At 34.9% G+C, this 26,521-nt stretch overlaps 2 protein-coding genes across 2 annotated transcripts in view; one reads left to right on the top strand and one right to left on the bottom strand.

Annotated features, from left to right (window-relative positions):
- Positions 1-1,903, top strand: part of LOC102801353 (unhealthy ribosome biogenesis protein 2 homolog) — a 78,667-nt gene extending 76,764 nt beyond the window's left edge. The window contains exons 24-26 of the mRNA XM_085499489.1: positions 525-607; positions 853-964; positions 1,598-1,903. Of these exons, the coding sequence (XP_085355615.1) occupies positions 525-607; positions 853-964; positions 1,598-1,753 (351 nt within the window). The 3' untranslated portion in view covers positions 1,754-1,903. The remainder of the gene's footprint in view (positions 1-524; positions 608-852; positions 965-1,597) is intronic.
- A 2,912-nt stretch (positions 1,904-4,815) lies between these two features.
- Positions 4,816-13,763, bottom strand: LOC100369946 (prefoldin subunit 2-like). Its single transcript, XM_002742316.4, has 3 exons — positions 13,574-13,763; positions 11,200-11,323; positions 4,816-5,057 (listed from the first exon to the last, which is right to left on the bottom strand). The coding sequence occupies exons 1-3, from the start codon at positions 13,723-13,725 to the stop codon at positions 4,881-4,883; spliced, it is 453 nt and encodes a 150-aa protein (XP_002742362.1). The 5' UTR covers positions 13,726-13,763; the 3' UTR covers positions 4,816-4,880.
- Positions 13,764-26,521: the final 12,758 nt, after the last annotated feature.

Raw genomic sequence — 26,521 nt, 5'->3', positions numbered from 1 at the left:
AATATTATATTAGTTGAATTTTTAGGGTGTGTTTTAATTCAGTGTTATCAGGATTATAGAATTACAGATGTCAATCAATGGATGTTACTGGTAGTGTAATGGTTGTTGTAACTGAACCATCTTACCTTAGCAAACAGGTAGACCCTTACCCTGGGTAATCGTATGCCATACACTTAATTGTGAAGCCAAAGCCACGGACTCAGAATTAACAATGACATTCAATGTCAGAAACTGTTACCTGGTACAGAGACAACAATGACATTCAATGTCAGAAACTGTCACAGAAACAATAATGACATTCAATGTCAGAAACTGTCACCTGGTACAGAGACAATAATGACATTCAATGTCAGAAACTGTCACCTGGTACAAGGACAACAATGACATTCAATGTCAGGAACTATCACCTGACCTAAAATAAAACTCCTGATTTCAACATTTGAAGAGTCAATTTATTCCAAGATTTCTGTTGTACATGTACTTCCTTGTCAATGAATGTCAAATATACTTAACCGTTTCTACATCTTATGCATTCAGTGATGAGTGGAAGTCAACAAAATGATTGCGCAATAGAAGAACTGAACAGATGTGCCCAGGATTTAGAAAGGTAGGTTTTGATTGGACAAAACTAGTCACATCATACTACAACTGTGACTTGATTGGTCAGTAGAAATCACATAATATAGCAGGTGTGAACTGATTGGTTAATAGTATATCATGTGATACTGCAAATATTTCCACATTGATAGAAATTAATATTTCATAATTAAAACTATGGAGCTTGAATGTAAAATATTTTATTGTTAATTTTGTTGTATTGTGAGACTTATTATGTTTCTTTTCATTAATTAGGTTATTGGCCTCATTGTCACGCAACAAAATTGATGTTTGTCGAATGGCACCATTCATTGTTACAGAGTACATCAATCAGTTGCAGAAATACACAGTAGATCCACTGATAAAGGTACGAAACCTGGCTCAATTGTTTTACACATTTTGGCTTGTTTTAAAAACCATAGAAACTTAAAATTTTTGATTGATTTGAAAATTTCTTCTATTGTATTAAAAAATTCACCAACCTCGAACTTTTACCTTGTAATATCATCATAGATGAAAAGCACATGAGGAAACATGGGTCATTATCACAGTCAGCTGGCGTACAAGTGGTATTAAAATAAATACGATATTTACTATATGGGGGCCGCCATCTTGAATATAGCTTTAAACTAAATAAGAGACCTAAAATTGTCATTCCAACTCAGCAGCCAATCAGCGATGGCCTTAGTTAGATGACAATTTTGGTTCCAAATACCGTTGGAAAGTGTTATTAATGTAATTAGGTGTTCGTATGCAAAGGATTTTTTCACACAAAAATTACAAATTTGGCTAAATTTTGTTGGCAATTGGCTTAATATCATCCCAATTGATCGCTTTGCTGTGAAAGATTGGCATTCTTTTCATGATTTCTAGGAATTTGATAAACGCGTTTCACAATTTTTTTTTAGTGTTATGCCGTATTCAATATCTACACACCATATGACATACAATGTCTCACCATAGAGGGCAGTATTCTAATACAACTTTTGTTTTATTGCAGGCTACTCTCACACCCGGCATTCATTGTTTGTTACAACTATGTGATAGAAACGGTTTAGCGTTATTATATACAACATTACCCGATGACCTCAAGGAAGTCTTTAAATCTTTCCATTCAGAGTTCAACAAATATTATAAATACAAAGGAAAAGTTTGAAGTCGTCAATTGATTTAATTTCAAGTTTGCAACATTTACTCTAATATCACATTGAGAGCATACTGAATTTCTCAATCTAAATGATGCAATTGTTAACAGCTAATGTAACCTTATAGAATTATTACAAATAAAGTTTGTCTTACCAATCCAGCTTTTTAGTTGTAAAATTGACAACACAAATTATTTGGTATACTTTAATTGATGTATCAAGAAATACAGAAATCACCCACAATGCCCTATTGATCTAATTTTTGAGAATATTTTGATATTATGAAGCTGAACTGGGTTTATCATCTTAAAGAGCTGGTAGTCCTATGGTACTAATTGGTTTGTCTATATAGTTGTATGGGTACTTGTAGCCATGCATACAACTATGATTGCAAATTGACGTCCCAAATTGTTTTTCTTGTATTCAATATTTCTGGAAATAAACCCTAATTCTCGAGCTAACAGACAAAATTTTCACTCAAAAATGTTGGCGATTTTTGTCCCAACCTTCTGAAGAAATGTACAGACGTTCAGCGGGACTATTTTGTGAATTTAAGATGAAAAGAGAGAACTGGTGGTGAAAAGGTTAAAGACAAATTTAGACAATTTCACCAAACAAAATATCAAATCTATGTAGATTTCTTGTCGTGTAATTGGCAACTAAAATAATGCATGATTATAATCATTCAGAAATTGAACACAATCACCACTAATCAAAATAAGTTCAATATCTGCCAACAATTGCAAAACTACACACATCAACCATGCCTGGAGTTTGTACTGACAAATCACATTCAACAGTTTGTGTTGGTATACACATGTACATGTTTTGGACTTTTTCATTCTCCACGTAACCCAGAAGTTAATGTCACAAAGCATAACTTAAGAATATTTATGTCTCTCTGAACGTGATAAGGTACAAAAGTCGACCAACATTTCTTATAAATTAAAGGACAAATCTGGTAGTCAATATGAAATTGTATGAAGTTCATTCATTTAACAAATGTCATGTTGTATCTGATATGGCGCTGGTTTTTAATAACCAACAGCTCTGCTTGAGCTATTTTTATTACTTTCATGACAATTTAATAAAGCAATGTTTTTACTGAAAGAATAACTGTTTAGTAAGACATGGTACAGGCTAGGCAAATTGTAAGCTGAATTCAGTACAACCTAAAGTTACTGAGGAGTACACACAACGGACACACAGACATCCTTTTCAAAAACACTCAGTAAAGGAATAAACTTGCACATAATACAATATGGATCTTTTATTTAGAGACTGTAATGTGAAGAAAATAAAGTATTAATCGTAAGTACCAACCCAAATCTTGTAATTTAGCTAGACAGCCACAGAATGGATTTATTTTCTGAAATCTATTCATAATAAAACTTAGCATTGTTAAATTAACAGTTTTTTAGAAAACCAGAAATGCATGTTCCCCATCTCAAAATCCTGTTTCTCATAAAATGGCTATTTTTATAGCGTCTAATAGACATTTGCTCACATTGTCAGTACTTGTAAAACAAATCATGTATTAGTCTAATAGATGAAGTAATTTTAGATAAAATGCGGATAAAAAAAATCCTAACAATTGGTGGTATATATATCGGTCATATTGTACATTATCAGAAGCTTGGAGGGCTTCATTCACCATGGTTATATTGTAAATTATCAGAAGCTTAGAGGGCTTCATGCACTATTCATTTAACAACTTCAGTGCATCTGGTTACTAGAAACTTAAAACATGCCGTAAAATGAAAAAAAGCTTAGACACAAGATTTAGCATGATATTAGATCAGATTTGGCCTCACATCAAATATTAGCAATGCTATTACAGTGGATACCAAAATTAAAACCAAAATCTTCTGATTAATCTGCATTGCAACAATGCCCACAGTGTTTACTTTGACTTTAATGATTGGAAAGCGAAAGTACCTCAGTATTTTATGATAATACTTGAATTTGAAATCATTATACTGTATATTTGTAATCAAATAATTCATGGTGTTTTAATTAGAATGCCCACAGGATTCAATAACACAATTTTCATATTTCCCAAAATTATTTTGCTAGACTTCATACATCAACCCCCCCCCTTTAAATATTGTAAAGAAAAAAAATGACATCCAAAACAAGATACATCACCATAAAAAATTTCTCTAATAAACTACATGCAACAAGTACATACACAAAGACCACCTGCCCATAGTGACCATCTTTGGACAATCCCAATACAGTTCACATGTAAAATGACCTGTGTATAAAGACCACCTGCCCATCTTTGGGTAATCCCAATGCAATTTACATGTAAAGTAACCTGTGTATAAAGACCACCTGTCCAATGTGACCATTGGCCCATTTTTAGCAATGATTTGACCAACTGAACCTGACAGAAAAGTGAAAACTATAGTAGATCATTGATTGTTTAGTGTTTTACATTAGTCTCCACGGACATCAAGGCAAACATGTGTACTTTTATTTATTCCTCATTTACACTTATCTGTTGACAAATTGCCCTGTTATATTTGTGAATTAATCAACCTCTGTTTAAGCAGCTCCATCAATAAATTAATATACACAGGTTTGACTAGCAAATTGACATCGGTATTGTTGGATGAATCGTGAGCAAACTTTGTAAGTCGGCAGAATTTTGGGTCAGCTGCTATTTAATATTTATATTTAAAAGTCAGTAAGTTCTTTAAATTATTATCAGGAATTACATATACCACTATATCAGAGAAAAAAAGAGTAAACATTGTTATGAAGACGTGTGAACATGAAAAGATATCTATTCCAAAAGATAATTTTGCTCTCAATTTACGCAAAGGATTTTTTATCTGATTTGGTGAGTAAATTCTGCTGACTTGCAAGATGTTGCTTAGCATTGTACTTGTAACCATGGTTTTTTGTTTACATTTACTTAAGGGTACGTACAATCTGTTGAATCATTCTGGCACGGATTGGAAATTGTTGCTGCAGCTCTCCCACACTGTACAAAATGAAATAAAAGCTTTAGTTTACAAAATACATACAAAACTCAAATGACAAAAACAGTAATTATTTGCCAGTGTCCTGTCCAATAAAAGAATAATTTGCATAAATGCATCCATAATGGTAAATAAGACTCCCTAGCTACTATGAATCTTTAGCCACAAGTACTCCCTGGGTTCCTGGTTTTTCTTTCTTGTCCAGCTGTCCATCTTCCGTTCCCTGTTCGCCTTGCACTCGTATATTGTATTTTTCTCGATACTCGTTTATTTGCTTGCCTTTCAGTTCTATTTGTTCATTCAGAGATTCTACTAATTTTTTAATCTGGAAAAAAAAAAAAATGTCAGAAGAATATTATCAGTTATGGGACCCTCTCTGTAATGGTCTAAACAATTATTAATTGTTATTATTTTTTACTTTATTTTATTTCATTTTATTTTATTTTTATTTATGATTTGTAAATTTTGTGAGAACATAATCGTGATTTAACTACAGAAATTTCAGAATATATTTCTTTAAATACAGTGCTAGTCTTCCCTCCATTAAAGGAAGTATGTAAAATAAAATAAATACAACATTAGTGAAATGACAATAGCTAATTTGAATATAAATGCGTAATTTTGAGCTCATTTACATTAAAAAAACTTTCTCAAAAAACAAATTGGTAGGTTAGGGTTACCAGAAACACTAATTCTCAGATAGAGGGACAGACAGATGGATGGATGGATAGATGGATGGTGATTATGTGACTTTGTAGAGGACACTTTGAAATGAATTCTATTTTGGTGGAAAGGCATAATCAAACTGATGAAAGGACTATGATCTGTCGTAATACACAGCCCTATAAAATTACCCATAAATACACTAAGATTTGTACCAATGAAAATTAATATCTCTTTTTACTGGCTTACCATTTTAAACCCTATTTAATTTTTGAGGAGTCCACAGTATTTGTTTTTCAAATGTATATTTTGCAATGTGTGATTAAAACATCAGATTTACCTCAATGTCAGAGAAAAAACAACTTTTGGAGGAGCTAAAAATACAGCCAATCTTTGGGGAAAACAATCACCAAAATAAATAATCTCTCTTCTCCCATCCCCTTACATCTAATATAGTATAATACATATTTTTATTTCTTTGTTCCATCCATTCAAAAATACAACCAAGTGCTAGGGATGTCCTTAGTTATCTAAGAAATATATAGATGGTTATAAAGTAAGTTTGTTTTACTGTTGACAAAAAGAAGACTACTCTTAGTTGGATTTTCACCAAAAATGTGGTCTTTTGTTTATCAGAGGTGCTTTAACTGATCATCTGGATATTTGGCATGTACATGTAGCATATATGAACACAGTTTCATAGAACATAGTAGTAAAAATAAAATAATGTTGATCAGTCATATCCTTTTGGATTTTTAACAAAAATGGCAACAATTTGAGACATTTATTTCTCAGGAGATCTTCAACCAACTATATATTTGGTATGTAGGAAATATGGCCATAGAAAAATAAAATAATGTTTATCAGTAATATTTTGGATTTTCACCAAAAATTACCACAATTTGGGACATTTATTTCTCATGAGTGCTTCAACCAAATAACTTGGTAGTTTTTATGTACTATGGAGAGAAATGATCAGTTGCATGGTATTCAGGCAAAAATTGCCACAATTTCAGTCATTTGTATCTCATAACTGGCCATGGAGCATTTACTAGGAAAAAAAAACATAAATCAGTGGGTACATACTAAGCCTTCAAATCTGGATCCAACAGAGCTGCTTTGAAGGGTGAATCTAATATTTTTTGTGACTGACTGACTGTCCGTGTACTCTGGTTTCTTGAATAAACATTGACAGAATCTAATTTAATCAGCATTTTCTAATTTATTTAAGAACACTTTCCAATCATAATATACTTTCACAAAAACTTCAAAAGCAACATTTACTTGTCCAGTTTAGTTAATCCTTCTTAAAATAACACTTGTGTATGTTATCCAGTGTTTATATAGAATGTGTGATGACATGGAATTATTGTCATATATTTTGCATGCACTATGTGAATAAAATACACATACACTGATTGCAGAGCTGTGTCTGGTCAAAGAAAGTCATATTTTAATGATTCAGTATACAACAAATGCAAATTTGGGTTTATTCTCACTAAGTCACAGAATGTTCTATGGTATTTCTATGGGCTCTGCGCAAGCTCGAATGCTGTTCAAAGAGCTGGTGAAAACAGTTAAAGCCGAGAACAGCACAAACTCACCTAAGAGAAAATCCTGAACAACCAAATTTATATATGTTGCACACGTAGGTATAAATTTTGCTACAGTGTTCATGCATAGACCTTAGAAAGAGAGGGACAGGCAACTGGATTATAAAACAAAGGATTTCACGACATCCGGTGTGCAACGTGGGTTACTACAGTTATAAACAAATGACCAAGCTAAGGAAGCCGTATGCAGTCACTCACAATCAATCGGCCGCGCAGTTTGCAACACGTCTTTCAGTGCTTGTGCTCATTACCGTAAAAACTCAATTAATTCGCGGTCTCTATTAGTTCGCGCACCCATTTTATTTTCGAACGCTAATTTTTAAAATTGTATCCTATTAATTCGCGGGCCAGAAAAAAATGGATAACTCAGAATATATTGCATGATGACATTAAAAATATACATATAATTTTATGTTATCAGTATTTGGTGTCGCCGCAATCGCAGATGATCTCCGTCATCACCGCCTTTCAGTAATAGCAAGCAGTTTAGGTTCGGTAAAGATTTGACGTGAAAAAATCATTCCCCCACGACACTACAGGTGTTGGGAAAGATTATTACTTAGTCGATAAATATCCATCGGTCAGCACATCGATTACGAATTTCCGTGATGGAAAGCTTAGTACATGGCTTTTTCGTCGCTGGTCCACAGGGTTGCATCGACCATGTGTCCACCATTGTTCTATTACGTCATTTAAGTGAACCGCCCTATGGTGCGTAAATTGACATTTTTGATTGGTCGGGCGATTGACCTCGTATCACATTTCATTATACCGGATTCGGTAAAAAACACAGAGTTAAGTGGTCATGTACCTTCTATAAATCTAACCTTGCACACATAATCTTGTACTGACGTGTTTTTTGTCCAAGAAAGACGTTCCCTTTCATTTAACCCCCAGTTAACAATTCGCGTCCATGGTATTTGTGAGAGTTGAAAGATTCTTTAAACAAATGAACTATATTGATTTGCGTCAAGCTGGGTGGCCCGAATTTAAATATCAGTGCATGAACTCTGGATGTCATTGCCCAATGCCGCACGTAATTCAAACGCATGGTTATTAGCGTTCAGTCGAAATGTACGTGAATAATGCGATTGAAGTCCGCTACCCAGAGTTTATTGTATTAAAGTAAAATTTAATTTGACGTATGGTATGTTTATGTTTTGCGTAAATATTACGAATGCAACGCATTATCAAGTCGGTGATATTGAAATATTCACAGACCCAATACCCCGGGTCAGTGCCCTAACAATAGTTAAAAAAAACTAATTATCATGAAAGCAATACATTACGAAGTTGAAATATTCAGAGCTGGTACAATATTGTAAACAAATTTGCGTAATTAGAAAAGCAGTGCACTAAGTAAACGACGTTGATATGTTCAAGCCAGTACAGAGTTGCATACAAGTTGCGTAATTACAGTACCTTCGGGTATAATAAAAATTTTACTAGTTTGACGCGCGGGGCACGAAAGAAAAAGGTTGCTAAGGTAACGCGCCAGTTCAGTGCCTGACTTGGGGGGTCAAACATCGGTCAACACACACTTGAAGTCAGCATCGCCGCGCAACAAGTTTCGACTTTCGCCTGCTTTTCCTTCTTGTTCACATAAAATGCGACCTCTCACCAATGTATTAAACACTTTGAATTTATACTTTGCATAATTATATTTGGTCAACGCTAAACATTATTTTTTCTAAACATTTTCTGAGACTATTTTTATCAACGCAGAGTTATTTTTCCAGACAAGATGGGCTTTGTAATATCTGCCATAACATCGCCCGGGCGATGCCTAGAAAAATAAACAAGCAGCCTATCGGCTGAGATAGCTCCGCTGTTAGCAATGCACATTTCAATTAAAGAACTGAAGACATCATTAGAAAATGGACAATATGAATAGTATCAAAGCAATCGAACTTACAGTTTTTAACAAGAAGTCGAAAATATCACTTTTTACCAAAAATTACAAAAATATTCACCAAAATTAGAGAATTGAAGATATCATCACGAAATGAACAAATCTGAGAGAGGTCCACATGTAGTACACCTATATATGTAGTATCAAAGCAATTGGACTTGCGGTTTTTAACAAGAAGTCGAAAATATCACTTTTTACCAAAAATGACAAAAATATTCACCAAAATTAGAGAATTAAAGATATCATTACAAAATGAACAAATCTGAGAGAGGTCCACATGTAGTACCTATATATGTAATATCAAAGCAATTGCACTTGCGGTTTTTAACAAGAAGTCGAAAATATCACTTTTTACCAAAAATGACAAAAATATTCACCAAAATTAGAGAATTGAAGATATCAACATGAAATGAACAAACCTAAGAGAGGTCTACCCAAGGTACATATACACCAAGTATCAAAGCATTCAGGCTTGTACTTTTCAAGAAGAAGTCGAAAAAGTAAAACATTGACACGGACGACGACGGACAATCACTCATATGATAAGCTCCGCTCGACAAAGTCGACAGCGGAGCTTAAAAAGGCAGTGCAGCCAGACAGCTACTTTGTAGCCACGTGTTCATTGTTTGTTTGTGTACAGAGTGACCTTTGCCAATTTTCACTGTTTCATTTCAAGTGTAACATGGTGCGTGGTCCTTGACGCAGTGCGTGTTCTCTGTCCGACTATACGCCATGAATGTCGCTAGCCATGAGTCTCAGAGGCACTAAAAAAACGTCCTGTAATCGTGTTCATTGGAAAACAAAACAAATCACAAATAAATTTATAAAAACAGTTCCTTTTTGAAACTATCTAAAAGTACTCGTTTAATTTGCGCACCAAAAACCAATAATTTCCGTTTTTACGCTATTAATTTGTGCACTTGAAAAAATAATTATTTTTACTACCGCGAATTAATCGAGTTTTTACGGTACATTGAATTTTTAATTTCAATACAAGACCTATTTTTTGTACTGGTTATTAGGTGATACTTATTATATGTAGAGTTACAATTCGTTTTTTTTTTCATCAGTATAAATTAACTACTCGGCTGATTTTATGTGCGGTGACAAATGGTTGACTAATACTTATCCTGCGACTGCCACATTTTCACCCGTTTTCGGGAAAATAAAAACACTTGTTGTTTGCATTATCGTATTTTCACTTGAATCATACTATTTTCAATGATACTCGCGTATTTTAGTTTTGCTAGTCTATATTTTAAAATCGTAATTCTGAAATTTCCAAACTGTCTGAAAGGCCGTCTGGACAGACAGGACTCGTCCAGATTGTTTTTAGATCGCTGTATTTTCGCCCCATTTCTAAAAAATAAAACATCTATTGTTCCAATTTTTTGTGGTTTTTAGTTGAGTCATGCCATTTTCGAAGTAATTAGGGTATTTTATTTTGATAACTTGCTATACAAAAGTCGAAATTAAGAATTTTCTAAACTGTTTGAAACCGTGAAAGTCAGCTGCTTACACCGGAAATGGCTGACCCGGTTTGTTTTAGATCGCTGTATTTTCGCCTGATTTCGCAAAATAAAAACATCTGTTGTTCAAATTATTGCGTTTACTAAATAATTTGGGTATTTTAATTTGATTACTTGCTTTAAAAAAAGTTGAATTTCTGAATTTTCTAAACTATTTGGAAACGTGTGATACTAAGTGGAAAACTCATTAACATACAATTAGCATATTCATGACCGTCGCTTCAGTAGTCACGCAGGGAAACTTGCGCGTTTTGCGTGATTTCACGAGTGCTGCCGACAGTACAAATAAACAGATGGTTGTTTATTCGTTAATAGGACTGTGAGATTATTTGGAGGATTATAACCCAGGTTAAAACAAAAGAAATGATGTAGTTGCCTGTCCCTCTCTTTCTAAGGGTTATGGTTCATGAGAGTTTCAACAACTAGACCAAAATAAATAAACGCTGCTCGGACTGATAAGTATGATATATTGAAGATAATATTTGGTAATCGTAGTCCTAAAAAACTATTAAAAATAGCTTGACGTTTCGAGCAATGGCTCTTTATCGATAGCATAGAAGCAAGTGTGACCAAAATAGTTTTTTTGTTTTATACCGTTTTTGGTTGCTAGGCAGTGAAAATGCACAGATGTTCAATCCCAAGAATATGGTAATGAGCTTCAAACAGAGCAATTACTATACAAGAATGAAAACGAAAACAAAATTATGAAATATTAAATATCTTGAGATGAATATGCATGCATTTATTTACCTGTTGTCTATTCTTATCTAACGCTGGTAATACATCATCAACGGTTCTTTCAACAAGGATGCCACCAACCATACGAAAACATCGTCGGGATCCATCCACTTCTTTAAGAGTTTCTACAACCAGCCTAAAATAAAACATAGTTGAACTCTGGTGACCTTGCCCTTTGTTATATAATATAATTCCCTTTATCATAGTTTGTTTCAATATAAATATGCATTGTCATAATTAATTTTGAATACAAACAAGTTTTGGGGTTGAACCAACAGTGGGGAATCAGTCTACCGAATGTCCTTAGAAGATGTAAATATCTTACAAAAACATTGGTGCCTTATTTGTTTAATTATTTTAAGGGACATAATTTCTAGCTTTATTCAAAGTAATTCAGATATTTTAGTATAAAAACAAATGTCTCATTGCAAAAAAAAAGTGCTGCATTTAGATGTAGATTCATAAAACATGCAAGATAACAGAAAATTTTAGCTGGCTTTAGTCCAAGTATTTTGTACAGGTGTCTGTCAAAAATTAATGATTCACTGAGACAAATATGAACTGTTGTGTGACTACTGTATTATATGAAAAGTAAAAAAAAAAACCCTTTATGAATAGCTATCATGTTGCAAGCTCTGCTTTGTATGCAAATCAACTTAAATAGTTAGTTGGTGTCCAGTGGAGGGAGAAGTCAACAGTACTGTTGCCTCCTGAAAATCTACATCTTCAAACACTGCAATCTTTGAAGTGCGTTTTTAAACTAGTATTATAAAAACTCTATCATTCTGTTCTAATAGCTGAAACATATTCCTGTGAGTTTTCATTTGTCGAATGAACTGTTTGTCAAATACAGAATACATAAATTTTAGAATAATTTTCTTTTTAAAATGTGGATGAAATGTTTTGCTTTTAATGTATTTTTTATGTATTGTTTTTGATTTGATAACTTTGAACTAAACAGATTTTCTATTAGCTTCAGATCTTGATCAAAGTTAGGCACCGAGTTCATAGGAGTGCTTATATTGATTTTCTGACATCTTGTTTTCTGTAAAGATTTTATTGGTAGGTTTGCAAATGTGTATCAGACTGTGCAATCTCTCCATGAGTTAGTTTTGAAACCCAGTATGGGATTCTGAGATACATTACCAAGGATATTATTACAAGATAAATCATTTGCTTCATTGAACACATACAACAATGCATATTTCCACTGAGATCAGTGACCTTTGATGTGTATCACCAGTGATCAGTCAAGTAGAAACAGTCAAAATATTTTATTAGATTTTCTCAATTTTTGCATGATATTTTCATACAGGACATCTGTTGTTCAAACTCAGGGAAGACTTTATACTGATGAATAAGGTGACCAAGTTTGATAAAGTTTGGAATAGAATTAGTAAAGTTATTATGCACACAATAACAATTATTAATGACGACGACGACGACAACAACGACAACGCCGGACAAAATTTTTCCCTTAATATACCTTTCCCTTCCATCTTTGATAGTATGGGCAAGGTAAAAATATATCACACAATGTACCTTTAAGCACACTACAATGTACATGCCAGAATTAACAGAAAACTGTATTTAGATTTGTAGCAGATATTTTAACATCTAGATGCCGACATTGTTTTTTTCCTATTCATTTCAGTTAGTCAGTAGTAAAACACAAGAAATTGGCAATGCTTCAGTCAATCTGACTGACTGCAGCCACCCACCCTGGGTTTTAGTGGGAAATTTGGAAATTTCCAAATTCTCCACCCAGGGGCAAGTACATCAGGTAAATTCCCACTGAAAACAAGCAAATTTGGGAAAGAATTCCTTATGTACCACCCACCCCTCACAGCACTCCCATAACACTCTCCTACCCAGTCATACATATTGTTTGACTTGTATTTGATGAAAAAACAACAACAATCTAATCCCCCATATATATCTCATACCGCGAGTGGTGGGTGAGGTGGGGGATGACTTTACTACAGCAAACTCACGACTGCCTGCCATGTGATGACTAACTAAAATATGACACACAGAAAAATTGGGTAACTACGTCCGAAAAACAAATAGAATGGTTAACTCAGTCTAATACATAAATGGAATGGGTAACTCCGTCTGATACTTAAATGGAATTGTTAACTCAGTCTAATACATAAATGGAATGGGTAACTCCGTCTGATACATAAATGGAATGGGTAACTCCGTCTGACACACAAATGGAATGGGTAACTCCGTCTGACACACAAATGAAATGGGTAACGCCCTCTGACACACAAATGGAATGGGTAATTCTGGACTGATCATTGAAGAAACCTAAAACTCAAATGAATAACTCGTGTACGGCATGACATTACATGTTACATCGAGATGTCAACGATATGCTCACCTGTGCTCATTCTGTTCCACTTCTAACTCTGCTATTTTTGTAGCTAGTGATCTCTGTTCTTGTCGAAGCTGATTAAAACCGCTTATTACTTGTTCTTGAGTAACAGATTTGGACAATTTGCCGCTGCTTTTCTTCGATACCTCCGACGCCATTTTGGAAATATCACGATACTGAACTACCCAAGTAAGCAAAGAAAGTTACGTGAGCATCCTCAGCGCAATACAAAGTTTTGTTTTGTGTGTTAGGTTGCTGTAAGACGTGCGTTTGAGTCGGAATACAACATTTTAGTAGACAGTTACATAAAACAGACACAATTTGTAGCTGGTTATAGGTATTAGATATTCTGTATATTTTGGTTCTTACAGCAATGCTGTCTGTTATTGTCGCTGTTTACCTAACGCCCTCTTGTGGCAATGGCTCGATGAAACGTACCACGACCACAAGTGAGATGCTAAACTATGTTACGAACATCGAGTTACGGACATCGAGTTACGAACATTGAGTCTCGGACATCGAGTTACGAACATTGAGTCACGGACATCGAGTTAAGAACATTGAGTCTCGGACATCGAGTTACGAACATCGAGTCACGGACATCGAGTTACGAACATTGAGTCACGGACATTGAGTTACGAACATCGAGTCACGGACATCGAGTTACGAACATTGAGTCACGGACATCGATTTACGAACATTGAGTTTCGGACATCGAGTTACGAACATTGAGTCTCGGACATCGAGTTACGAACATTGAGTCACGGACATCGAGTTACGAACATTGAGTCACGGACATCGAGTTACGAACATTGAGTCACGGACATCGATTTACGAACATTGAGTCTCGGACATCGAGTTACGAACATTGAGTCTCGGACATCGAGTTACGAACATTGAGTCACGGACATCGAGTTACGAACATTGAGTCACGGACATCGAGTTACGAACATTGAGTCTCGGACATCCAGTTACGAACATTGAGTCTCGGACATCCAGTTACGAACATTGAGTCACGGACATCCAGTTACGAACATTGAGTCACGGACATCGAGTTACGAACATTGAGTCACGGACATCGAGTTACGAACATTGAGTCTCGGACATCGATTTACAAAAATGACCTGGCCCATATTTAAGGAGCTACTCCTACTTTTTGCGAAACCACGCCCAAATTGTAACTCGATGTTCAATTAACCAGTTGCGGATCTAGAAGGGGGGCGTTTGGACCCCCCCCCCATAAAAAATCCTGTATCCGCTCCTGTTAACAGTTAACAAAACTTATACAATAACTCGTCATATGAAAATGATTTTCTTTGTTAAATGCAAATACAAATATTTTGTTGATGTGGTTTACGAGATAAATATTAAAACATGATTTAATTATTTACGTTATTACATGTGATATTTTATTTTGAGTCTAAAAAATACACTAAATGGGCTAGTTCAATTTTAACACCTTGGCTACTCCATTAACATTGAATGTTTATTAATTAACATACGTTCAAAACATGCACAGAATGGCCAAAACGCACACGCATTATGTGGATTAAAGCACGGTGGTCGTCGCGCCGCGCATGTGTGACATTTGTGTTCATAAACATTGATTTCCCATAATCCAATGCGCTCTTGCAATGAGAACCACGAGTACGAGTTTTGATCTGGGCGTGATGTGCACTAAATACACGGTCGATAACCCCTTCAACACCTTTCTATTACCAAAGAAATTAAATCTCAGTTTGTACTCGTTGGTCTACGCACGCAACAGTCAAAGTCACCATCTTTGTTCATATGAACAAACGGACATGGAGTGACGACCACAGCCATTACAATAATATTGAGATAAGAGATGTACGCGTTTTCATCAATATTGATGATTTACATCGACATTGATATTGTCATTTCGATTACTGTTTGTAACTGCGACATTTAGACGTCAATATTGATGTTTTATGTCCAATATATTTGCGTGCCAATATGCCACGGATTAAGTCGATACAGTTACAAATCTAAAAATCCAAGTGAACTTAATTCCGATTTATCCATGTTTTTAAAACACTACTCACACTACACGGTTCTAAATCATTCATATTGATCAATAATGACATAGATACTGTTTTCAGGTTTTGGGGTTTTGGTATACCATGTGCCATCTCGTATATGCTTCTATATAACATAGTCATGAATTAAAATGAATTTAGTGTAGTATATTGACTATGCATAGTAATGATCGACTTTTTAACGTTTTGATTAATAAACCTCAAATCGAGCTAATTATTGCTAATGCTGGAGAATTGTAGGAGAACACATCATGTCAAATAAATAGCTAAATGTATAAATTATTGGTTACATCTGTCTGAACTGTCGGAATCTAGTGATGCCAAACGAGCATATAAATTGATGTACAATTTGGACAAAAGTGGGAACAAATCATGGGAAACAATTAAAGATATGTTTTTTCTTCTTCTTATGGATTGGGCGTTGTGTGGTTTGTCCAGGGTGTGGGAAATGTAAAGTTATTCATGGCGGAGTTCAGACAGCTGGTAACGGATTTTCTATAAACAAGAGTGGTTCAGTGAAGTGTACGCTAGTGACTGACTACACACGTACTGTAATTTCAAAAGTATGTTAGAGCTTGAAAAATACTTGTCACGAATGTTAAGCACAGATATTCACTTGTACGTATTCGGTGTGCATGCCATATATTACGTATTGAAGAGGGTGTTATTTAGATGTACTGAGTGAATGGAGAACATGTGCGTTTTGCTCGTTAAATGCAATCGATGACGAATCCCATTTCGTTCTCGAGTGCGCTTTATACCTGTAGAACGACATTGATTACAAATATTTTTGGCATATCCCTACTCGGACAAATTAAAAAAATAATGATATCCAACTCGGTAACAGTGCTTATAAATCTTGGAAAATATATATACAAGGCTGGCCAACCAAACGAGAGAGGAAGCCCTGCATGGAATACATGTAATTATATAGTTATGCACTCTGTGTTGTATCTGTTATAGTCATATGGGTCACAGGCCTATAAAGACGTTAATAAAAGTTATAGATTGATAGTTAATAATGAATTAGCTGTTTAAATAAGCTAAGCTGAATTAGCTGTTTAAATAAGCTAAGCGTATTGCCATTCTCGTGTAACGAAAAATAAATGAGCCGAGGTTGGCCCACCTCAGTCTATTTCGGTCACAGAAAAATAAATACACAGTACACGTATTTCTTCACGTAACACGTTCCAGAGAGTAGCGAGACCAGGATGACGAAATACGCCTGCTCTGTCATGGCGGAAAATACAAACATGTCAGTTTGCTGATAGTCGATAGAAGGGAATTGTATTTTTGTGATGTCGATTTGTACACCCCAAAGCACAATAGTATGTTTGCACCTTATATCCGGCATGCACGCTCCTGGAAAAGTGGTCTGAAAATTACTTGAATTCCAACTATAGAGGGGCTTTATCACATATGTGTTAAAGGTTAAAGTACCGCCTGAGGGCGTCCAATAATAATCACGTAGATTATATATATATAAACATGTCATTCCAAAGGAACAGGTATCAAGGATTTCAGTTCTGGCTCTCAATATATGGTGTATTATGATTGTCCGTTGACAATCCAAGAATAATGACAAACCAAATATGTAACGTACATTACAAAAAATAGGTAAGGTACATTTTAAAAGTTAAGGTCAATATACTTTTGAATTTTCGAAAAGCAAATGATATATCATCGACATGTACGTCGACAATGTTAACAAAATTAACATGAATTATGGAAGTTTCATTTCTCAAAAAAAATAAAATAAAATAAAATAAGCGATACAATGTATAATTTGTATCGATGTGTCCTGCCTTGTTAGATCAACTAAAATCGTATTGCAACCGTTTAGTGACGATTGTTTAATCTGAAAGTGGCAAATGCTGCATTTAAAAACAATACACACAATGTAAATGTAAATGTGTTGATACATCGTTTCAATCACCCTGACTGCTCTTGGAATTTCTTTCAGTTGAAATGATTTTTAATGTGTACCTCTTAAGAACATACCACATCCCACGCTACGTTCTTCATGCCAAACTGTTTAAATAGTTATCTAATCCGATCAATGAAAACAAATTATGAATAATTATCATGTACAGGAAAAAACAAATCACGAATAATTATACTATCCGGGGTAAACAAATCATGAATAATTATCCTATACGGAAAAAACTAACCATGAACAATTATTCTATACGGGAGAAAAGAAAAACAATTCTTAATAATTATAATATACAGAGAAACACAAATTACAAATAACATTCTATACGGAATAAAAAAAACGTGAATAATTAAAATATACAGCGAAGAAGCCAGTGAAAACAAACACAACATCAACGCGGGGTTTTCCGTATAATAATATGAAATAACAGCTGTATAGTTAATCATTGATTGCAAACCATTGGTAGGTCCGAAATGTATGAATTATATTTTATATTGCGTTTTAAGAGAATGGAGAGCAACGGCCACACCAGAGAATTTCACTGAAAACTAAACAACTCGAGATTAAATTTTTCAGTAAAATTGTTCTGCATATATTACACCCACTGCTCTCCCAAAGTCTGTTGTCGTTCATTAGTGTTTATGGCAAAATGAGCTGCATATACTGATACACCACTGTTGTCTTCGTGTCCTATGCATGGTGTGTATTGCTGATCGAGCCTGGGGACAGGTCCCGTACAACATTTGTTGTTAACATTTACTGGCGATTTGTAACATGGTGTTCACTGTGTAAGATGGGCTCAATTAAGACATTGTTACAGGAACAACTACACATGTAATTAGTATAGCGAAAGACGCATCAGAATCGTAAAAGGTACAATGGTACAATGACGTAATACAGATCTGGATTATTCCCTTCATAACACGAGTGTAACATACAGGTGATCAAATAACAAACACGTGAAGGTTTATATATTTGTAACAATAGGAAAACACATATTTGAGCTGTTCTAATAATAGAATGTAAATAATAAACCCAAACGTTTTGATAATAGAATGCCATTGAACAAACATTACTACAGTTTCAGACTATTTTAGCATAAATAACTGCTGAACAATGATTGGGTGTAGCGGGTTAAATACGGTGGAAGATTGTAATTCTGTAATTACCATATAAATAAACATGCGAGGATCTTCCTTCACGATAGTCTTATACTATGATATTAAGACCGAGCGGAAATTTATGGTAATTGTAAAATAGATTTAATAATCAACGCCGTGTATAACCCAACAGTTTTTTTTAAATATGGGACGGTAACGTTTTAGTGGATATTAACAACACGAAATGGCATATGATATACGGATATAAAAGTCCATGTGTATAATAAACTGGCCCTGTTAATGTACTATACAATTATAATAAATGTTTATGACAGTTTTGTTGACAGTTTCAAGATGAAATGCCTACATTTGTACATTCAGTAAATGTACTGTAAACGTATATATGTTTACAGGATTATTGTGATCACAATTGACGTTACAGGAAAATCCACGTATACAAATCAATGATAGCTGGAATTTCTTAACATAACGATTGATAGAACGAAATGTGGTAAAACTGTACATTCCGTCGTGTGAGTGAGAGTTGATTTGAATAGAATAGCGGAGTCGTTAACAAAAAATAGATCAATTTTCTATTTCATCACTAACAAGTTAGCGACAAAGACATTGAATCGAATGGCCGAGATTCCGCTATTCTTAGAGGAAAAATTATCTACTATCGTTGAAACTATATTATATGTACTTATTAATCATGTTAAAATATACGACTTGACTCAGAACGGAGAGAATATTGATTGCAGATCCACCAAAGGGCAACAGTAAAATATTGAATTTACGGAGCAGTCATCGATTTTAATAACGATTTTTTTATATTCACTAACATTTAAAATTGTTTTTGATGAGTGTGTTGGGTGAATATAAATAGCGCAAACCATTGTCTTTGAGCAATTTAGTAAAATCAGGCACGTTTATGCCAGGAGCAATAATTGAGACGGGTAATATCATAGATTATTTTGTGCACTTTAAATCATGTTCGAGGTTAATGATTGATTTACTGGTGAATTACATTTCATGCACACTACCTTATAATCATGTCAAAATAGTCGACATAATTACCGGACACTCATTACAGGATTCAAAACATTCCGCTCTCAGCACTGGAATGAATTCTAATTACATTAATTTTGAATTTCTGCGGAACTATGTTGGTCATACGGACACTATCGCAATAATTCTCCATTCTCAGTGGCGGAGCTATATTATATAACGTTGCTAAGGCGCGCACCACTGTACCATGTATTTCTATGGGCTCTGTGCGAGCTGCTGTGGTACGGCGGTCGAAGAGCTGATGAAAAAAGGTAAAGTCGAGAAAACAACACAAACTTGCTTTGAAGCAATCTTGAGCAACCACATTTATATGTTTTTACATATATGGGTAATATACATACACTGAGAATCTCAACAACTATCCCAAAGTACAGTCTTCTGATAGTTTTCGGCCTTGTTTTCATCGTGATGGTTGCCAGGCGGTGAAAATACCCGGATGTCATCGAACACGTAGTATTCACCTTCCTGTTAAATACTGAATGGAGAAATCCCTTGGTCAAGACTGCAGTGGCACTGAAAGTAAAATATATTGTTTACTGCCAAAGAGAATGAAGATAATTATTAGTAGTGTGGGAGATGACAATTATTTGTTGCTCTGTGAAAAAGTATGTAATCTTAGCACTGTTTGACCTGGGGTCATGATGAGGTGCCACATTTGTGCAGGGCAAGCACACAGTAGTTTGATTTGGCTATTTCAGGAATAGGGTATTTTGTGAACAGCTGAATGTGCTGGAAATCTCTCTATAGAAATTGTTTGAATTCATAACTGGTTAAAGATATTGTAAATTAAATTTTAATAACGACTTTTTCTTACAACCACTAACATTTAATATTATTAATATAATAAAAAAAACATTGTTTTTGAGCTGTTTAGACAACTTTAATAAGGTATTTTGTTGGTGCTTGGAAAGTATTGAAGGAATCGCCGGCGGTAACTAGTGCAAGTGGTGCCCAGATCAAAACTCATACTTGTGATTTTCATTAGTAAAGCGCATTGGATTCTGGGAAAATCAATGTTTATCAACACAAATGGCACGACGACTTCCGTCCTTTAATATCAACCAAATTTAACATTATCACAGCCAATAAGTGATGTTGAAAAGAAAAAGAAAGAACACGATCATAGAATGTTATTCGTGTTCTAAATGCTGCACATTGTATTATCATACATGTGGACCATCTAAATTGAACAGATTGTGACCAGATGGAACCTTAAATCAAATGACAGCGACTAAGAACACTAAATTGTGTTGAGTAATTTGTTGTAGCGCCACCAAGCGGTAATCACCCATTCATCCATCATCAATACACATTACACGACGTGCACATATTCAAGTAGATCATCACGTGGTTTTATTCTGTAAACATGTGTACCTAAACTGCATTCTTATATCAAACATACAACTACTATATATAACGAGCATTTCACGTATTCCTCTAAGGTTAGCTTCCAGTAGGGATCTCCTAGTTTGTTCTTTGATTTCCCCCAATTCTCGTTAGTTAGGGTCGTTGAAGCAAAGTGAAATACACCTAGTCACATATATAATCATATGGGCAATTAGACGATGTTGACGTTGTGGAGTAAAACGTGTTCTCTTAGGAGGAAACAGAGAGAATATTTCGTAGTACTGAATAATTAACACCTCCACTAAAGGTCAACTACGCTATCACTCTGAGTTATTCCAATGCCAGTCTTGTCTCCTACGTATTTATCTTTGTTTATGCCCCCCTAATGACCCATGCATTGTTGATCACAGAACTCCTCCTGGTAGAAAAAGTGATCCACAGAATCGATGCCGTGCCTTTAAAGAGGCATTGGCAATCTTCATTTTCTGTAAATTGTAAACTTGTCGAGAAGTACGAAGAACAACAATTGAAGAATGCTATTCGATCTTTTCTAATCAACTTCAAACTTAAGGGAGCACAGTAACCGCTGTAGCTCCTTAACTCACTCTTAAATGGATACAACTTGGCTCTTATTCTACGTGATTAATACATTGAATATAATACTTTGTGTAGCGTTGCTGGAATTTTCCCTAGTGACATTATAGTGCACTTATAGAGTACAATTGTTTTCCCGTGCGCGGCAACCATATTGGAATGCGGAAAACTCCATCGTTGACAACGTAGTGCTATTGGATTAACGATAAATTATGCGAGAAAATTCCAATATTTAACACATACCAGACACTTTGATTGCTAGAAACATTGTTGTATTGACTCTAAGAGTGATTTGAAACACGTAGACCTGGATTATATATACTCGAATCTAGTTTAGACAAATATAACTGCAATTGTATCTTCTTTAAAGGGCGATGGTCGTCGCACCACGCATGTGCGAGACATGGGACTCATATGAACAACTTGAATGATGGCGACTTTGACTGTTGCGCAGACGTTATCTAGATTTAACTAAGCAATTATTTCGGTGATTGGAAGGTATCGAAAAAGTCTCCGGTGGTAAAAAGTGCACGTTGCTCCCAGGTCAAAACTCATACTCGCGATTTCCACTAGAAGAACGCACATGCGCGGCGCGACGATTATCGAAATCTGTCCAAATGAAACAAAAATATGACTATAGAGTAATTTGAACTTGAACTGTGATCTCTTGCTACGTGATTTGAATATTTGTTCTGATTTTCAAGAATTAAATGTACCGTTTTATTAAAAGCAGAGGGGTCGTCACCTGCATATACGGAATTGGGTCCCAAGCGATGATAACAACGCACGCTAAAACGCAAAGGCTTATGGGTAGATGCTTGTTTGTCAACAACGACACGCTATGACCGTATGTCGCATGCATAGGTGACGACTCGCCCGCTTTAAATGGAATACAATTGTGACCTTCGACAAAGTGATAATAATACCGCGTGGTTTCATTTATTGCAAAAACGACGATGCCACAGTTATCAGGTCCGTAGCCAGCACTTTTGAATATGGTTCGAAAACAATAAAATATTTTATGTGACACGCGCGAATTTAAAAGAAAAGGGAAAATTGTTTGGCATTTTAGAGCTTCCCAGTTTAAAATGCAATTGGCTTACTTTTTATTACTTTGTATTACGTTGTTAAGTTATTACACGTAACATATTTGAACCATTTTACCATTTTTAGAGAAGGGGGTTCCTGAGCCATACCCACCCACAGACAAACACACCCACACCCTAGACCCATTAATGCAAGTTGTTGTACACAGAAAGAACATAATTGGACATATTTTAACATCATTGTCTAACAATTTTAAGGTGGAATGTTACTCACGAGTTTTTCGCTCTTCATGTTAAAATCTGTCTAACATTATTCGTTTTATTATTAGTTAACGTTATGTGATTTTTGGGGTTTACTATTTTTGTAAAAGAAACGGCAAAATAATATGCATAATATGGTATTTTAGCAGCGGTCGCCATGGTGTAGTCCATGAAAACACATTTCCTTTTTAATTAATTACCCACTAACAAATATTGTCAATTTGTAAATATTTTCAGACCTTCAAAAATTCAAGCAAAATTTTGAGATATTGGCATATATGCTTGCCTTGAAAAACAATAGTAATATCCTCCAAAACAGACAAAACATGCTAGTTTCACTGTATTTATTGATCGATTTTCTCTGAACCGAGTACGATGACCCCATATTTGTATTTCATTTGTGCAGCATTCTACTTTAATAACGCGGACTTTGACTTTGACATATCCCACAATGCATTACATAAGTTATGCCATACGTCACAACGCACTTTGAAGATTCCTATTTCTTGATTGCAACTTTGCGAAAATATCTACAACATGATCAATATTCTTTCATTTTCATAATGACTGAGGAGTAAAGCTGAATATGTTAATTTCTTTTGCCCCATGCATAAATGATTAAATGTATTCAACTTTCTCTATGCGGAGAAACTTGCGCTCACATTCGTATCTTGTCACTGGAATGGTCGCAGCTATTTGTAGTAAAACAAATATGTTGGGATTTATCACATACTTTCAGTGCTAAAGCAACACACTGGAGTAAATTGTTGACATCTATAGAACGAGTGGTTGAACAATTCTGCTGATGGCAATTCTCAGGCATGAGTTTCAATGATCTTATTGTTCAATAAGCAGGCTGTACTAATATAATAAGTTGACGACATTTGGCTTACTAACCTGGAGAGGAAACAGTGTATATGCATTCACCATTAACTTGAAGAATTCAATTAAACAGATCTAGTGATTGGATATATTCCACTCTGCATAATTATACTTAAATCAAATAATATGTGACATGTGACCTGTTCATCCAGTTCACTGCATAGATGGTCAAGAAAATAAGCTAAATTCAGCCTGTATTATTCTTCAGGTGAACTTCATATATATATATACCACAATTCTGAATTCTGTTCTGAATTTCAAACACATTTTTGGAGAAGCTTGGCGATACTACTGATCTTGCGCGTTTGGAAATAAAGCGAAAATTCCTCAATCAATTTCAAAAAGCGGGGATAACGCGAGTTCTAATTGAGCTATCGGAAGGCGGAAGCGAGCGTAACATTGGGCGAAATGGGAATGGTGCATTATAATCGCTTTGCGTTTTGATGCATGTTGATGCATGCCGCAGGACTTGAGTGGATGCGTCAAAATTTACGAATTTTCAATCAACGATAGTCGTTCTTGATCAGGAAGTCGATTCGCTCATCAATTCTCCATAAGAAGTAAAAACGTACCAACGTTATTCGCGTTTCAACGATATTCTTTGCTGCTAGAAAGTGGCGATTGTATTCCAACTAAAGAGAAAAGCGCAAATTTGTTACATTCTCTTGAAATATTGCCGAAGGTTAACGAGAAAGTTAGATAAGCAAATAAATTGAGGCGTACCAATCAAGCACACAGATTAACAGACGGAATTCATAGGAGATCAGCTTTAGTTTGTTGGCGGAAATTAACTTGTTAATTCAGGAAATTCAACCGTAGGACGATGATAAATTAATTACCCAATGGCAATGAACTTTTCCACTATACGTTTGAAACGCCTATACTGTGTAATTGAACCGCGCCTGCGCAATCCCCCCATGGTTGCACGCGCACGTGATCGGAATATATACATATCGTTATACAGTATATACAGACGTAACCGTACCAGTCTGCCCATGTGTTACGTACGCCACTTGAAAAAAGACGTACTGTTACAATATGGATAAACTCTTTGTTTTCAATGAAATGATGGTAAACTAACATCGAACTTATATTTTACACATACCTGTGATTGTTCGCAATATAAAGATAAAATACTCCATACATCATGGTCGTCAAAAACAGCGGTTTTGATGATGACTCCGACCAGACACATCAATAAAATGTGAGTTGCATACTGAAATCTGCACGCCATTTGCTTATACACTCGAGCCCGCGGTTTATTGATGGAATCTGCAAATTTACGGCATACAAATTGAAACATATGCATAGATATGTAACAGCAGAATTACATTAGCTATTCAATTTAACAAACAAAAAAATGAAACGCGTTATCTTGCTCACACTTGTATGTATAACGTAATTTATCAAATCAAATTAGTAGCTATCGATACAAATCACTATGTGCCAGCCTTCATACGTACTTCGTCGAGCAGGCTGATCACAATTAGATTACAGTACACCAGTTGATGTTTTTACAACATATTGTAAAATGTATCAGTTATACATAATTTCTATAAATCGCGCCCTCTTGTGATGGAACTCTACCGTGACGTCAAAATGACGTATATGGGTGAAGACAATGCCTTTTAAATCAATCACTGTTTGATTGTGTAATAATTCATTGTCTAGATTATTGTAAAATCTCTCATAAACATAATCTTCATTAGTGAACGATACAGATAAACTACATCTTCCAGTTATCCATTGACGTAAGTATTTTGTTGTGTGTGTCTTATTTGACTGTAAAGTTTAAGTGACTTTCCCGATCTCGTACCTCAAGGGGACGCGATAGAGAGACGAGACGGGATTCCCCCTGGTACGTGTGGAGAACCCTAGAGATGAAGAATTTACCCCTGATAGTCCTACCAATGAAAGGACTACACATGGAACTAAAGAAGAACGTTCGAATCACCAAGAATCTAGCTTATATAGAAGATAATATTTGGTAATCGTAGTCCTAAATAACTATTAAAAATAGCTAGACGTTTCGAGCAATGGCTCCTTATTGATAGCATAGAAGAAAATGTTAAAACGTACAGGTAGAACATAGGAACGTAAGAACGCGCATGAACTTTAAAATAGAATCACAACAAAATCCCGAGGTCGAGACCAAGTTCACCCACAACTAATAAGAATCGTTTCACTATGTTGTGATAAAGTGTCGGGATAACAGGGGTAATACTATATTTTGGCTTGTTAGCATTTACTAGAAAAATACGTTTTCAGGAACCGTTTACATAGTTAATTATTGTTCTCAACGAATTCAGGTTAGGGCAATTCTATGTGATAAATGACTAAAATAGTTGTTAAGCTGAAAAATTAGTTTAAATCTTTAATATAGGTAAAAGTTCGTATACTTGTTTTTGCTAACATTGGAATTCAATGTGGCACAATCTTTGCCTAAATTATTTATGAGTTTATTCTCAAATAACTTATCGATGTATTTATGCGTCAACGAAACTAAAAGAAAATAGCATTTTTCTCAAGCCTACGTGACTTCAAATTCAGTTGACCTTAGTTCATCCTTTGCAGCAAGTTTATATGTAATTTTAATGACTTATTTACAAAACTTCTATATAATTTCTATATACATACATTATAATTGCTCAAAAATTTCT

Source organism: Saccoglossus kowalevskii, chromosome 5, assembly GCF_978046115.1.
Source record: "Saccoglossus kowalevskii chromosome 5, keSacKowa6.1, whole genome shotgun sequence".
NCBI classification, from domain to species: domain Eukaryota; kingdom Metazoa; phylum Hemichordata; class Enteropneusta; family Harrimaniidae; genus Saccoglossus; species Saccoglossus kowalevskii.
Note: the sequence above shows the minus strand (reverse complement) of the source record. Positions and strands in the feature narration are given on the sequence as shown.